General features: G+C 47.9%; 1 protein-coding gene across 2 annotated transcripts in view; it reads right to left on the bottom strand.

Annotated features, from left to right (window-relative positions):
- Positions 1-1,036: 1,036 nt before the first annotated feature.
- Positions 1,037-14,981, bottom strand: part of VPS35L (VPS35 endosomal protein sorting factor like) — a 141,305-nt gene continuing 127,360 nt past the window's right edge. For both annotated transcript variants that reach the window (XM_043455866.1, XM_043455865.1), the window contains 3 exons: positions 8,764-8,882; positions 2,227-2,373; positions 1,037-1,575 (listed from right to left, as the gene is read on the bottom strand). In XM_043455866.1, coding sequence (XP_043311801.1) covers positions 1,477-1,575; positions 2,227-2,373; positions 8,764-8,882 — 365 coding nt within the window. In that variant the 3' untranslated portion in view covers positions 1,037-1,476. The remainder of the gene's footprint in view (positions 1,576-2,226; positions 2,374-8,763; positions 8,883-14,981) is intronic.

The raw sequence follows: 14,981 nt of genomic DNA, 5'->3' as shown, positions 1-14,981 counted from the left end.
ATTTCCTAAAAATTTTCTTCTGGTTCCATCATTCTTCACGATTGTAGACCTCATGCCATGTAGGCTGCAGTCTTCAGAGACTGGGTTATGTAGTTAACAGGCTGGGGAACCCACACGAGAACACAAAATCTCAGCTTTCACCTGGGCCAAGGTGACGTGTCAATCAGAAGCTGCTTTGGTGTAACGTATCCCTGACCTAATGTGAAAGTCCGAGTCCAGGTTAATGGAAGAGCAGTAGGAATTCACTGACTCAGGCTTGGGCACTGATGCCGTCTGCTATGTATAGACTCAAACTAGAAGAAATGACTTAAAAGTGCGTAATTTGAATTTGCCAATTGACTTTCATATGAACAGTATCATATAGTAAAAGTGGTTAGGAAATGATTTCAATGGAATAATCTTGTGTAATAAAGGCCACTTGGGAATATTTGAGCAATGCCACCATGCCTTCTCAATGGGTTTTCTTCAGTACACGCTGTTCTTCATTGGAGGCCATTTTCTCAGCAGAATTCTTGGGTTGGGGGTGGGGTGAGGGTCACTGTTAAGCTGGCAGAAAATTCACAGCATGTTCTTGGTCCCAAACTATTCAGTTAAAACATGAGTTTATATAAATTTTTAAAAATTATTTTAGCTACTTCTGTGCAAACTGTAATCAGGCTTTTCACAGAGTAGAAGTGAAATGTAGTCTGCTCAGTGGATACCTTCCAAAAATACAATGGTTTGGGGGCACTTTTAATCCACAGCTTGGATGCATTTTCCTACACAAAGGTTCTAGGCTGTGAGTCACCACTACCACCAATATTCATGATCTTACTGATTCAAAATAAAATGTCGGTGGAAGCTCATTAGCGGTAATACAAGAATCAAACTCCATCAAACTAGTAAAAAAAGCAGACTGAATCACATGCTGTTTAGGGTTAGGGCTGCAAGAAAACCAGACAGTATGTTTAGACACATACTGAGGATGTTTAGACACATTCTCTTCTGGACGAGTGAGAGTCAGTGGTAATTAAATGAACAGTCATGAACATAAATATTCCTTCAGGGAGGTTTATTCAGTTACAGTATATTTTCCATCGAAGCCCCAAAGAATCTTAAATCTGACTTGTTTTCCTCCTTTAATCTATAAGCATATTTAAAATCCAATCAAGAGCCGGTTTTGACATAAAGCAAATCGGGGAAAGGGCACAGTGACTCTTTCAAAGTGGACTGCTTTTCAAGGTTATTTTTTCAATTAACTTTCAATTAAACCTTCCCGAAAAGAGATGTTACTTGCATCCTCTGTTTTTCTCTGAAGGCCAGTTGTGCAAAGAAACAGACGCCGCGCTCAGTGAGCAGGAATAGATTCGAATACTCTTGACAGCTCCCACTTCACTTCACTGGCAGAACAGCAGAGAAACCAATCTGTATGTGTGTAAAAATGAAAACAAAAATACAAAACAGGTCTTTTCTGGATTGGCATCAGAGACCCTGGAGTCAGGTCCTTGTCTGCAGAGGGAGCCTGAGGGCCAGCTCAGTCAGATGCCCCATGTCGGGCTGCTTGCTCTGCTTCTTGATGTATTCCAGAGTTTTTACCTAGGAGGAAAGAGAAAGACTTGTTTCCTTTGTGGTTCATAGTTCTCAAGGCTCTGACAAATCAGCCATATTGTGAACTTAAGCTTTTTTTCTTAGAGAGGCGAAGAAGCCAGCAGCTTTTAAATAAGACTCCTTAGATTACAACTTGCTCTTAAAATCAAGAATTACTAATGTTTTCATACGTGCGGCTCTTATTTACAGGGAATTAATACCGTAACTCAGTGGTCCCTTGGTGCTAGGATCCTCAGCTGATACCAAACCAAGGGTACACAATCCTTTATAGAAATTGGTGTAGTATTTCCATGTAACCTTCATACACCCTCCAGTATACTGAAATCATCTCCAGGTTATTTATAATCCCTACTATAAATACTACGTCAGTAGTTGCAGATACACGACCAATTCAGGTTTTGGAAACTTTCTGGAGCTTTTTCCCCTGGATATTTCTGAGCTGTGGTTGGTTGAATCTGAGGGTGCTGAACCTGTAGGTATGGAGAGCCGTTTGTCCTTTGTAGGGCCTGGCACCTTCCTGGAAGGGGAGGCGGGGGCTGTCCCGAGACCGCCCGTGCTGGGCCAGCAGGCTTGCGTCACTGGCCGGGACAGCCGTGCCCGCTGGCTGCTGAGGGCCGCCCGCCCCGCCCCACGCCTCACCATGGTCCTGGTGTCCACACAGCCGTGCCTCTGTGCCAGGTGCCACAGGCTGACGGACAGCTGGTTGAGCCTGTTGTTGCGCAGGTCCCCGTGGGCCAAGATGCTGTTAAAGAACGAAAGGCCCAAAGAGCTCTGGCGCTTTAAGGCCTGAAAAGGAAAAAAGAGGTTACTCTCTGGCACTGGGCTCAGACTCGCCCCAGCATTGACGCTGCCTGAGGTGCCAAGGCCAGCTCTGCCATGGATCTTCTGCAGGGCGAGCTGCTTAACCTCCCGGCTTCATCTGTAGAAGAATTAAGGTAATACCAGCTTGCAGGGTAAGTGAGACTAAGAATGAGATGCTGTGTGGGGCATTACTCATGGAGTGCAAGCAGAAGGCAGTGATGTTCTCATGAGACTTGGTGCTCAGTGGGATAATGACATAGGCCAGCAGAGACCGGCCTTCTTGCTTTAATGCCAGTACCAGAGGTGAAACAGGTCTCTCACAGATGTGTCCTCAAGCCACCAAAGTTCCTGTCATTATTCCTACTCTCTGGCTGCCAGGAATAAAGACAAGAGACCTCAGCTCCCCGTGAACACTTATAAGAACAGGCAAGAATACTAGAGTGGGTTGCCATTCCCTTTTCCAGGGGATTTTCCCGACCCAGGGATCAAACCTGGGTCTCTAGCACTGCAGGCAGATTCTTTACTGTCTAAGTCACCAGGAAAGCCCACAAGAACCACTGGAGATGCTTAACACCAGATCCTTCCCCTCTTGCTCAATGATCTGATGTGAGAGGTACTCCAACAAGGAAAATCTAACCAAACTGTCAGAGGAGACCAAGCCTGAACTCTGGCTTTAAATAGGAAAGGAAAAAGGGAAACTAAATCTCCAAAACGCAGCAGGCCCAGGACAAAGGATGCCAGCTCCCAAAGGTAAACAGAGGCACCTGGGAAGGCCCAAGTCAGCAGGTGGGCCTGAGCAAGGACCAAGTCAGATCACAGGTCTGTGTGGGCCCTTGAGAGCTGACGCCCGGGCCTTTGCTGGGTGCTCTTGGCAAACATCAGTGCTGTCAGGAGCCTTGAGGGTCTGCTTTGCACAGTGTGGGGTACAGGGCCCTGCACTGTGCCAGGCATGAGCTCCGTGCTTTACACAACTTACTTCATCTTTACAACAACTCTCTGTAGGTAGGTAGGATTCTAGAGCTGTCCTCCAGGATCCCCCTGGTTATTCAAACAGTAATCTAGGTGCTACTGTGAAAAGACTTTGCAGGTGTAATTAAGGTTATGGACCTTAGGGAGATAATCCTAGATTATTGGGTGGGCCCGGTCTAATCATTAGAGCCCTAAAAAGCAGAGACATTTCTCAGGCTGAAGAGACAAGTTAGCGGAAGAGGAAAGCAGAGGAAAGGTGCTGCAGAAAGGGAGACTAAAGAGATTCGAAGCTTGAGAGGGACATGACCCACCACTGCTGGCCTTTAGGAGAACTGAGGTGGCCAACTCGAATGAGCTGGGAAGGAGATTCTTCCCAGTGCCTCCTGGTTAGAGCCCAGCCAGTCAACACCTGATGTCGGCCTTGGGAAACCAGGAGCACAGAAACTGGCCCAGCCAACACTGACTTCTGACCTCCCAAACTGTGAGATAATAAACGGGGTTTAAAGTTTGGGGTGACTCAAAGCCATAACAGGAAACCACTACATTCCCATCTTGCTGATGAGGTCAGAACTTCAGGAACTTCTTCAAGGACCGTAGCTAGCAAATGCAGAGTGAGGCTCTGAGCTCCAGTTGTCCAGTTCTGAGCCTGTGCAATTCACACCCAACCCAGATTAAAAGATGTTCCCCAAGACCCATGGCTAGCATCACATTATGGATCCAAAGAGCTTCCCAGGTGGTGCACTGGTAAAGAATCCATCTGTCAATGCAGGAGATGCAACAGATGCAGGCTTGATCCCTGGGGCGGGAAGGAAGATCCCCTGAAGAAGGGAATGGCAACCCACTTCAGTATTCTTGCCTGGAAAATTCCATGGACAGAGGAGCCTGGTGGGCTACAGTCCACAGGGTTGCAAAGAGTCGACAGGACTGCGCACAGCACAGATCAGGGATCAAACTCTGAAGAGGCCAAGAGATTTGCCCAGTGCAGCTACAGATTCATCCAGGGAAGTAGGCATGGTCTGAGGTGGTTTAGAACAATACATATTTTTCCTGCTTTCTTCAAACAACCTATTAACTGTCCATCCTTCCATGTGTGGAGCCTACAGAGCAGCAGACTCTGTGTTAACTGCTGAGCCAACTTAGTCATCCCCTCCTGCCGCCCTCTCCCAGGTGAGAATTTCAAATCTAGTGGAGAAAAAAAGCAAGACAATAAAACTGCCAAGGGGCAGCTAAGAATGCAGTTGGGTGAGGGTGTCGTGTGACAGTGAAGAGACTCAGGCCCCCCAAAATTGAGCCTGCCCTGGCAACAGCCTGGACCAGTGACCATCACAGCAGCAGCTGACCCAACTGAACAACACTGCCGTCAAAGGGAGGGGTCGTGCTGTCGGGTCCCCACCTTGCAGGTGTGGAGGGAAGGCGGCAACCACCTGGCCAGCAGATCACTAACTGGCTGACCACTGCCTACTTTGGGCTCCTTTGTTTAATCAGACAATGAGCTTGCCCCTGCCGGGAACCGGGCAGAGATCATCCAGTGGGTTCCAGTCTATCCTGCTCTCCCTTTAAACTGGAGATGCCTGGAAACGAGGGCCCTGACTTCTACTCAGGTCCAGAGGACCAACCTCAAAGAAAGTGCTCAAATAAGATTCTTCTGAGAGGTGCCTTTTAACTACATTTCCTGGAAGCAGGGCAGAGTTTTAAAAAGTCAAACAAGGAAAACAGCATCTCACTGGCTTTTTCTCTGTTCTGTATCTTCTCAAGCATTTTACCCTACAAGCCCAGTTTTGCATGTGTTTTAAATGAAAACATTAAAAATGAAATCATTAGAGAAGGGTCTGGGAATGAGCAGGCAGGCTGCCCGACATGCAGAGAGACCCAGGAAACTGTGAACACGGGAGAGAATCAAACCCAGGCCTCAAGCCCCTCCAATCTCCACAGAGCTTTTCAATAGAAAGGGGCTGCTTTTGATTCTTTGCCTAGGGGAACTGTCACTTCCAGGAAGTTGTAAGGGTCTGGCGTGGTTCCCAGCTTCACCACACCCAAACAAACAGCTTCGTGAAGCGCGTGACTAGAGCAGGGCTGGCTCCTTCACGTGCGGGTGGAGGGCAGCTCGGAGGCAGGGCTGACACCAGTCAGTGCTGAGAGGTGAGGCACTCAGCTCGGGCGCCAGCGCAGGGCTTTCACGGCGCCGAGCTTGGCTCCCCCGCAGCAGAGAGAGCTCAGAGCGCTCCTGCTCCAGGCTCTAGAAGCCTCTGCCCCCCAGGGCCGCCTGTGCCGAATCTCACAGCACATTGTTAAAATGAAGGATGACGTGTTCCATCTTAGCTTGGTCCACCCATGTTTTTCCCAATAAATGTGCATATATGGACAGACACTTTCAGTGAGCATCCCTGGTATTTATATGGGTTGAAATGTCCTTCGGAAACATTCCAGCCCTGCTATTCCTTCAGAAGTATTTCAGCTGTTATCACCATCAATGCCTCCTCCCCCAAAAGAAAAAGAGACAAGTTAAAATAGTTGCAGGTTATATGGCTCTGGGCTCATTTTTATTGTGAGCCTGGAGGTCCTAGACTGTGGTCGTTTATGCTGTCAGCAGCCACCTCTGATTAGACCCAGCCTGTGGCATCAGAGTGAAGAAAGGCATTTTCAATTAAATACACAGCCCTGCTCTGGCAGGAAGCAAGAGCCAGGGCCCATGTTTGCAGGGATTGGGAAGGTGCTAAGGATCCTTCAGAGCAGGGGAGCAGAAGGGACGTGACCAGTTTGGTCAGTGCAGACAGAAGGTGAAGAACTCCCCTTTCTTCTGCAGGGTGGTGAGGGCTCTCTCAGAAAGCCGCCAACTGCAGAAACCAAGTTGACACCATTCAAAAAAGGCCTTCTGATTGGAGGAGTGGAGTTACCTCTTCTAACTAGGGTTCCAATGCTGCTCCCTCCACTGACAGCCAACACTCTCCATGCATGAATTCCCCCAGAGTTCTGCAGCCCTGCACCCCGTGGGTCCCAGGTCAGTGGGACCCACCTACAACCCTCCCATCCCTGGAGAGGGCTCTAGGAGGCACTCGGGGCCCCCAGGGTGGCAGTGGTTCTGGGTTTTCCATCTGCCCTCTGGACTGCTAACCTTAAGGCTGGCCCTTTACGCTGTGCCCCTGACCTTGGTAGTGGCCACTGGGGAATGGAGTCTGGAAAATGCTCCACTCTTTCTCGGACCTGCTTGAATACCCTGGAGAGAATAAGAACCCAGGACATATATGTATGTTGTGTGTGTGTGCACTCACAGCTACAGAATATTCTTGTGGCTTTGTGTTGGGGTGGGGAAGGGCGGGAAGGGCAATGGTGGCATGCTATACAGTCCTAGACGTGAATAAGAAATAAATTAAAAATCCAGTTTGATCTTATTTTGTCTTCAAAGGATTTGGTGGATGGGGGTACAGAAGCAAATCCTAGGAAAGTGAGACTCCAGGTTGGAAAAAAGGGAGCTGGGGAAGTGTGTGGAAGGAAGGGGAGGGCTGGGAACCAAGCAGTCTGAAATCTGTCCTGGGTCTGGGAAAGGGAACTGGAGTGGGGTGGGGGTGAGTGGCAGTGAGAGAAAATAGGAATCTGCTAGGGTGGGATCAGGAACGAGGTGTCAGGTTGTCTCATGCTAGATGGGATTTTAAAAAATTGAAATGCTCAGAGATGCAAGCAGACAGCTTGGAATGACAAAGAACAAGATTTGGGGTGGGAAGGGGGTATGGCAGGGGGAATACAGAAGCAGAAAGTCTGGCAACAACTGTCCCGGGGAAGGACACAGGGAAAGGTCAGGCACTGGCTTTGACCTAAAGTGAAGTGAAAGTGTTTGTTAGTTGCTCAGTTGTGTCTGACTCTTTGAGACCCCAGGTTCCTCTGTCTGTGGAATTCTCCAAGCAAGAACACAGGAGTGGGTTACCATTCCCTTCTTCAGGGGATCTTCTCAATCCAGGGATCGAACTCAGGTCTCCTGCATTGCAGGCAGATTCTTTACCATCTGAGCTACCCTGCCAACCTCCCCACCTTGAATACACAACAGGTATCAGTCTTAATGTCTGAACAACCATCCCCAACAAGCCTAAGACAGGGCTTCTGGGATCCATCTGTCACCCACATGTTTGAGCTGAAGTTGCAAAACTGGAATACTGGGGAAGGATACCAGGTAGTTATTTAGACTGTAGGATAACTTGGAAATTATTTTGAAATTAATCAACCATCTATCTATATGGAAAATACGGGAAAAACCACTCTGAAAAGGCAACAGCTGATAAAAGAACACATTCAGGGATCAGAGCATGGGGTCTAGAACATTGTCTTGACCACACTGCATAGCTGCCATTCTAGGATCAGTTTCTCTAAGGTATAAAGGGTAACAGCCGTCCCCACTCACTGGACGGTCATGAGACTCAGCTGAAACAATGCATACAAAGCTCTCCACACTACACTTATTACAAGAGAGGCTGGAATGGGAATCCCCTGGTGGTCCAATGGTTAGGACTCCAAGCTTTCACTGTCAAGGGCGTGGGTTCAATCCCTGGTTGGGGAACTAGCAAGCCGCGATGCGCAGCCAAGGCAGAGAAAAACACAACAGAAAAGCTAGGAAAGCACAGCCTGTTGCCGGGGCTGGGTGACACCACATGCCACTTTCCACTTCCATAAGCGGAAAGGCCTCACTGAGGAGGGCAGTGCAGTGGTAAGGATTCAGGCCTGGGGGCTGGGCCAGGAACCCTGTTCTGTCACAACCAGAGGAAACCGGGGGCTCTGGAAACCTCTCTGAGCCTCTGTTTTCTTTCCTGTTGAAGGAGAATAAAAACAGCACACACATCATAGGCCTGTTGAGGGTGTCCGAAGAGCTAAGGTGTGCAAGTACAGGCTATTATCACTCAGCATGCTCAGGCTGAGCACCCGCTGCATGCCAGGTTTCAGGGGAGGATGCTGAGGTGAGGGACAGAGGGATCCCAGGACCCCGTCTCTGGCACAGGCAGGTCTCCAAGACCCAGGTCTCCAGGGCCTGGCCACATGGAGCTTACATTCTGGTGGGGGCAGCAGGTGACTAACAAGTGAACACGCACACAGTGTTTCAGAGCACGCCCAAGCGCCACAGGGACACACACAGAGATTCAGAGGGATGCAGGAGGGCGTGGCTGCTTGAGACAGGGGTCAGGGAAGGCCACTCTGAGGACGCACTTGAGTTGTGACTAGAATGATGAGCGGGGTGGCCAGGGGAACCCCGGGTGGGAAGGCGCAGTGCAGGCAGAGAAAACGGCAGCAACAAAGGCCCCGGGGCCCCCGATGAACAGTCTTCACATAAGCACACTACTCTCAGGACGAAACAGTGTCCAAGCACCCTGGGAACCTGTGATTTTGGGGCAAGTGGCGGGGGTAGGGGGGGCAGTGGGCACCCACCTCATCCTTGGCCAAGGTTTTCAGATGCTCCAGGATCTGAGCCATCACCGTCTCGCACAGCTTGTTGTTTTCAGCCAGAAACTTGGCGTCTCCCCCATAGAGGCTGTCGTTGGAGTCGACTGATGGAAGAAACGAGGGCTGTGAGACATTCCCAAGGCCAGGGAGAGGCAGCCGCGAGGCACCAGTATCAGCACGTGGCAGGGACGCACGGGAGAGCAAATGGAAATGGCCAGCATCTCCTGCTGACCTGGGCCCTTGGGAATCACAGAGAAAATACCTGGCCTTCCGGATGGCTGAACCAAACAGCAGGAGCATGGAAGTCTACCCGTCCCCTCTGGCCTGGCATGGAGGGGACAGCAAGCATTGCAGTGACCATGAGAATGGCTGTCAATACTGAGCACCGTGTGCCAGGCGCTGGGCTCAGGGCTTCGCAGGCATTACTGCTGGGTCCTCATAACCAGCACGGGCAAGAGAGCACGGATGGGCACATGGAGGCTCAGAGCCCACCCTGGCCAGGATCCCAAAGGGGGAGGCTCCTTTCAAGCTAAGCACCGCCCCCAGCCCCCTGTCCTGTCGCTCCTCCTCAAAACTCCTGCAGGTGGCATGGAAGGTCCTCTAATGTCTTCCTGCAAACCTGAATCTTCTCACCAAAGTCCCCTCTCTCCTTGGGCACCTCCCGTGACAGCTGCTGTCTATAGAAAGACCAGACGCAAGAACAGCCTGTTTGACCTCCCTCTCCCTCTTTCCTGTTGACCTTTACACAAAGCATGACCTCTGGGTCAGGAAGGAGAGGGAGACTCCACAGGGTGCTGTTTTGCAGTTGTTGTTTTTTTTCATTTAATGATTCTTGGAGCTATTTCCGAATCAGCACAAATGGATGTCACAACAAACTGTGGAAAACTCTTCAAGAGATGGGAATACCAGACCACCTGACCTGCCTCCTGAGAAATCTGTACGCAGGTCAAGAACCAACAGTTAGAACTGGAGATGGAACAACAGGTTCCAAATCGGGAAAAGAGTATGTCAAGGCTATATATTGTCACCCTGCTTATTTAACTTATATGCAGAGTACGTCATGCAAAATGCCAGGATGGATGAAGCACAAGTTGGAATCAAGACTGCCGGGAGAAATAACAATAACCTCAGATACGCAGGTGACACCACCCTTATGGCAGAAAGCAAAGAACTAAAGAGCCTCTTGAAAGTCAAAGAGGAGAGTGAAAAAGGTGGCTTAAAACTCAACATTCAGAAAATTAAGATCATGGCATCCAGTCCCATCACTTCATGGCAAAAAGATGGGGAAACAATACAAACAGTGAGAGACTTTATTTTTGGGGGGCTCCAAAATCACTGCAGATGGTGACTACAGCCATGAAATTTTTTTTTCTTTTTTTTTTTTTATTTTATTATTATTTTTTTTATTAGTTGGAGGCTAATTACTTCACAACATTTCAGTGGGTTTTGTCATACATTGATATGAATCAGCCATAGATTTACACGTATTCCCCATCCCGATCCCCCCTCCCACCTCCCTCTCCACCCGATTCCTCTGGGTCTTCCCAGTGCACCAGGCCCGAGCACTTGTCTCATGCATCCCACCTGGGCTGGTGATCTGTTTCACCACAGATAGTATACATGCTGTTCTTTTGAAACATCCCACCCTCACCTTCTCCCACAGAGTTCAAAAGTCTGTTCTGTATTTCTGTGTCTCTTTTTCTGTTTTGCAAATAGGGTTATCGTTACCATCTTTCTAAATTCCATATATATGTGTTAGTATGCTGTAATGTTCTTTATCTTTCTGGCTTACTACACTCTGTATAATGGGCTCCAGTTTCATCCATCTCATTAGGACTGATTCAAATGAATTCTTTTTAACGGCTGAGTAACATTCCATGGTGTATATGTACCACAGCTTCCTTATCCATTCATCTGCTGATGGGCATCTAGGTTGCTTCCATGTCCTGGCTATTATAAACAGTGTACAGCCATGAAATTAAAAGATGCTTGCTCCTTGGAATTAAAGCTATGACCAACCTAGGCAGCATATTAAAAAGCAGAGACATTACTTTGCCAACAAAGGTCTGTCTAGTCAAAGCTATGGTTTTTCCAGTAGTCATGTATGGATGTGAGAGGTGGACTATAAAGAAAGCTGAGCACTGAAGAATTGATGCTTTTGAACTGTGGTGTTGGAGAAGACTCTTGAGAGTCCCCTGGGCAACAAGGAGATCCAACCAGTCAATCCTACAGGAAATCAGTCCTGAATATTCATTGGAAAGACTGATGCTGAAGCTGAAACTCCAATACTTTGGCCACCTGATGTGAAGAACCAACTCACTGGAAAAGACCCTGATGCCGGGAAAGACTGAAGGTGGGGGAGAAGGGGACAAAGGATGAGATGGTTGGATGGCATCACCGACGTGATGGACATGAGTTTGAGTAGGCTCCGGGAGTTGGTGACAGACAGGGAAGGCTGGCATGCTGCAGTCCATGGGGTCGCAAAGAGTTGGACACGACTGAGCAACTGAACTGAACTGATAAATGGATGTGCTGTTTTGCTTGTTCCACCTCAGCAGGAGTTCATCGTGTGATCAACCAGACATGTTTGGTTGGTCTCTCCTACAGACACTTCATTTGTTCTCTTTCCTTTCTTTTGTGGTGGGGGTAGGGGTGGGGGTGGGGCCAGGCTGCTGCAAAGTCTTACCATCTGTAATGAAACCACAACCTCTGCCTTGCAGAGTCAATTCTTTCCCCCCAAGCCTTCTTCTTGCCAGATCGTCTTTTAACAGCTTTCACCCCAATTCCCAAATGTATGTGGCTGAGCAAGGTTATTTCCACCTCGTGTGAACAAGTGCTGGTGCTTAGTACATGGAGCACCCTTGGTGCTATGTAGCCAAGGACAGGGGAAGTGCAGTGGCAGCTTTTAGATGTTTCTGATCCATGTGTACATGCCTGCCAAGTCACTTCAGTCGTGTCTGACTCTTTGTAACTGCCTGCATGGCTCTCTGTCCATTGGATTTCCCAGGCAAGAATACTAGAGTGGGTTGTCATGCCCTCCTCCAGGGGATCTTCCAGACCCAGGGATCGAACCTGTGTCTCCTGCAATTCTTTACTGACTGAGTCACTGGGGGAAGCTCCATCCATTCTGATCTGATGGAGGCCTAAAATCTGGGCCACCATGCCAGGCGCAGGGACATCTGACAAAGGAGAGCCATGCAAGTGCCTGGGTGGGGAGGGCTGTGTGTGGCTGAGCTTACATGGCCATGTACACACAGTGCTAACCCAGTTCATGGTTTACAGATGTTTTCAATAAACCGGTTCAGCTTAGCTCATCTGGCGGAATGCACTCTGCTGTGCTCTCCTCGGCCCGACTCATCACTGGCCCTATCAAAGGGCCCAGTGAGAAGGATCCTATCTCAGAGGCATATACAAATCCAAAAAGGATGAAACATATGTGATCACAGTAAAGCCCATGAGGTTGTGTGATGCAAATAAGAGGTGACATAGGGCACTCTGTTTAGCTTGCAGATGGGTGAGGCTGGGAACAAGAGCCACAGTGGACAGTCCCATCATGGTCAAAGTCACCAGCTGTCGACAGGACAGGGTCTGCACAGAACTCTTCCCTGGACTGCTGATAACAGGCTACAGAACCAGGGGATCACGTTCAACAGGCACTGGCCATGAAGAGAAGAAAATTCAAGGTACAATGTGCAGGGGTGGCTTCTAAACTTTTTAAAAAGTGACCCCTATTAGGGTCACTTACAGGAAAATTGGTAAATACATTAATAGGCAATGTATCAGATATACATCTAAATGGTCTATAATTTTATGGGAAAAAGTTTGATTTCATTAGAAATCAAAGAACAGAAAACTAACACCACAGAAGAACTCAAAAAAAAAAAAAAATCACCTATCAGATTAACAAAGGTGAGAAAGAATACCCGGCTTTGATGTAGGCCTGGGGAAGCCACTGGTGGGAGTAGCATAGTTTTGGAAATCAGTAAGAAAAGCCTTAAGAAATATCTAGTACTACTTCACGTCTATTAGGATTGCTATTATTTAAAAACAACAACAACCACAAAAAGGAAGATACGAAGTACTGATGAAGGCGTGGAGAAACCAGAAGCCTCGTACACTGCTGGTGGGGATGTAAAATGGCACAGCTGCTGTGGAAAAGCTCAGTGGTTCCTCAGAAAGTTAAAGTGAACTGCCCAGGATCCGGCAATTCTGATGCTAGATATGCTCAAAGGAATTGAAAGCAGAGACTCAAACACAAACTTGTACATGAATGTTCACAGCAACCTTATTCACAGGAGCCAAAAGGTGGAAACCCAAGTATCCACAGATGGATGATGGGTAAGCAAAATGTGGTTGATCCGTACAATGGAATATTATCCAATCATAAGAAGGAATGAAATTCTAATACATATTACAATAAGGATAAACTCTGAAAGCATTATGGTAAGGGAAATGTACCAGACAAAAAAGGACATCTACTGTATGACTCCACTTGTATGAAGTACCTAGAAGAGGCAGATTCATAAAGACAGGAAGTAGAACAGAGGTCACCAGAGGCTGGGGGAGGGGGAGGTCGGCAGTTACTGTTCACTGGGTACAGAGTTGTTTGGGGGGGATGAAAAAATTCTGAAAATGGATAATGGTGATGGTTGCACAACACTGCAAACATGCTTAATAAAACGGAATTGTCCATTTAAAAATAGTCAAAATGGTAAACTTGATGTTATATATATTTTACTCCAAAAAAAAAAAAAAGGTCTTAGAAAAAGGCCAGATCTTTGACTCGGGAAAACCCACTCTAAGAAAATAATCCCCCAGGTGCACGAAGATGCACGTATGTGATAGTCACTGTCACCTTATAGAGAACAATGCTCATTATATGTTTAATGTATGTTCATCATAAATGTGTAAAAAGGTGAGAAGAGAAGCAATGGAAATGTATACCAAGAGTTTTGACTCAATGTTCTGTGGTATTAGCATTAAAAAAAATATTATGAAGACAATAAAAGTATATGATCTATAGTTGTTAACTACCATGTACTATACTGCACTATACTATTGCTACTACTACTTAAAGATATTTATAATACACTATCAATAAAGTGACAGAACAGTATACATAGTGGAGCCCCATATATATCACACAGACATATAAAGCCATGTATTTCCCAATTTATAACTTCTAAGAACCAATTTTTTCAATTAAAAACAATTATATTTCATTATTTTATGTATTTCCTGTAACCTGTCTTGAATTTTTGGGGGAAAGGGACAGGCATACAGTAGTTAACTAATTGGTAAAGTAACTTCAGAGATGCTTCATGTACATTTCTGGTTGCTACTTCGAGAATAATAACTCCTTGTATCCCCAGATTCTTACTTGAATGTCCAGGCTGCAGAACGGTGGGGTAACAGGACACTGAACAGCGGCCTCTCTCAGCCCGCATCACTTGATGCCATCCTGCCGGGCTGTGAAGCTCTCGCTTGCCCTTCTCCACACTCCCACATACACACAGACATATATGCCATTTCTTTGGCTGAACCTTTTGTAAGCAGGCTGCAGACATATTGCCTGCAAATAAGGAGAACAGCTGGTCCTTTTCTCCCCACTTCTCTGTCCTCATGAAAGCTCCACTCCAGTTCTGAACTGCCCATTGGTGGGGACTGTCCTGGGCCGGCTGCTGGCTCTGCAGCCATTACCTAAACACAGGTTGGTAGTGAACTGCCCTGGGCTGCAGACAACCAACCGTGCTAGGATTTCAGAGTCAGCTCTGGCTGCTGTGTCTCAACGGTCCATCATGTGGAAGATGGCAGTTATTCTTGTAAGAAGAGAAAGAATTTGATTCAGCCATTCACCACCATCAGATTTTGCGGGATGGCAAGACTGCAGCTGGTGAAGGAATTTCTCACACCTGCTGCTGAGGACTAGGATAGTTCCTGGCATAAACTCCCCGTCTTCACTCGGAGCTGGAACCTACTCTCGTTCAGGTTAGCCCAGCAGCAGCGGAGAAGACAGAAGGCCTGGGACTGCCTGTGGCCAGCCACCCAAGCTGCAGGCACCCTGCCCAGAGGGGCCAGAGGTGTGCTCGGAGCAGGCCGCTCACACACACAGAGCACGGGCTGGGCGAGAACCCGCTCTGCGCCAGGTTCCAGGAGCTGGAGACCTGGTGGGGGGCGGTGGGCCAACCCGGCCCTGCCCTCAC

The sequence above is a fragment of the Cervus canadensis genome, chromosome 32 (genome assembly GCF_019320065.1).
Source record: "Cervus canadensis isolate Bull #8, Minnesota chromosome 32, ASM1932006v1, whole genome shotgun sequence".
Lineage (NCBI taxonomy): Eukaryota > Metazoa > Chordata > Mammalia > Artiodactyla > Cervidae > Cervus > Cervus canadensis.
This window is presented reverse-complemented; position numbering and strand designations above follow the sequence as displayed.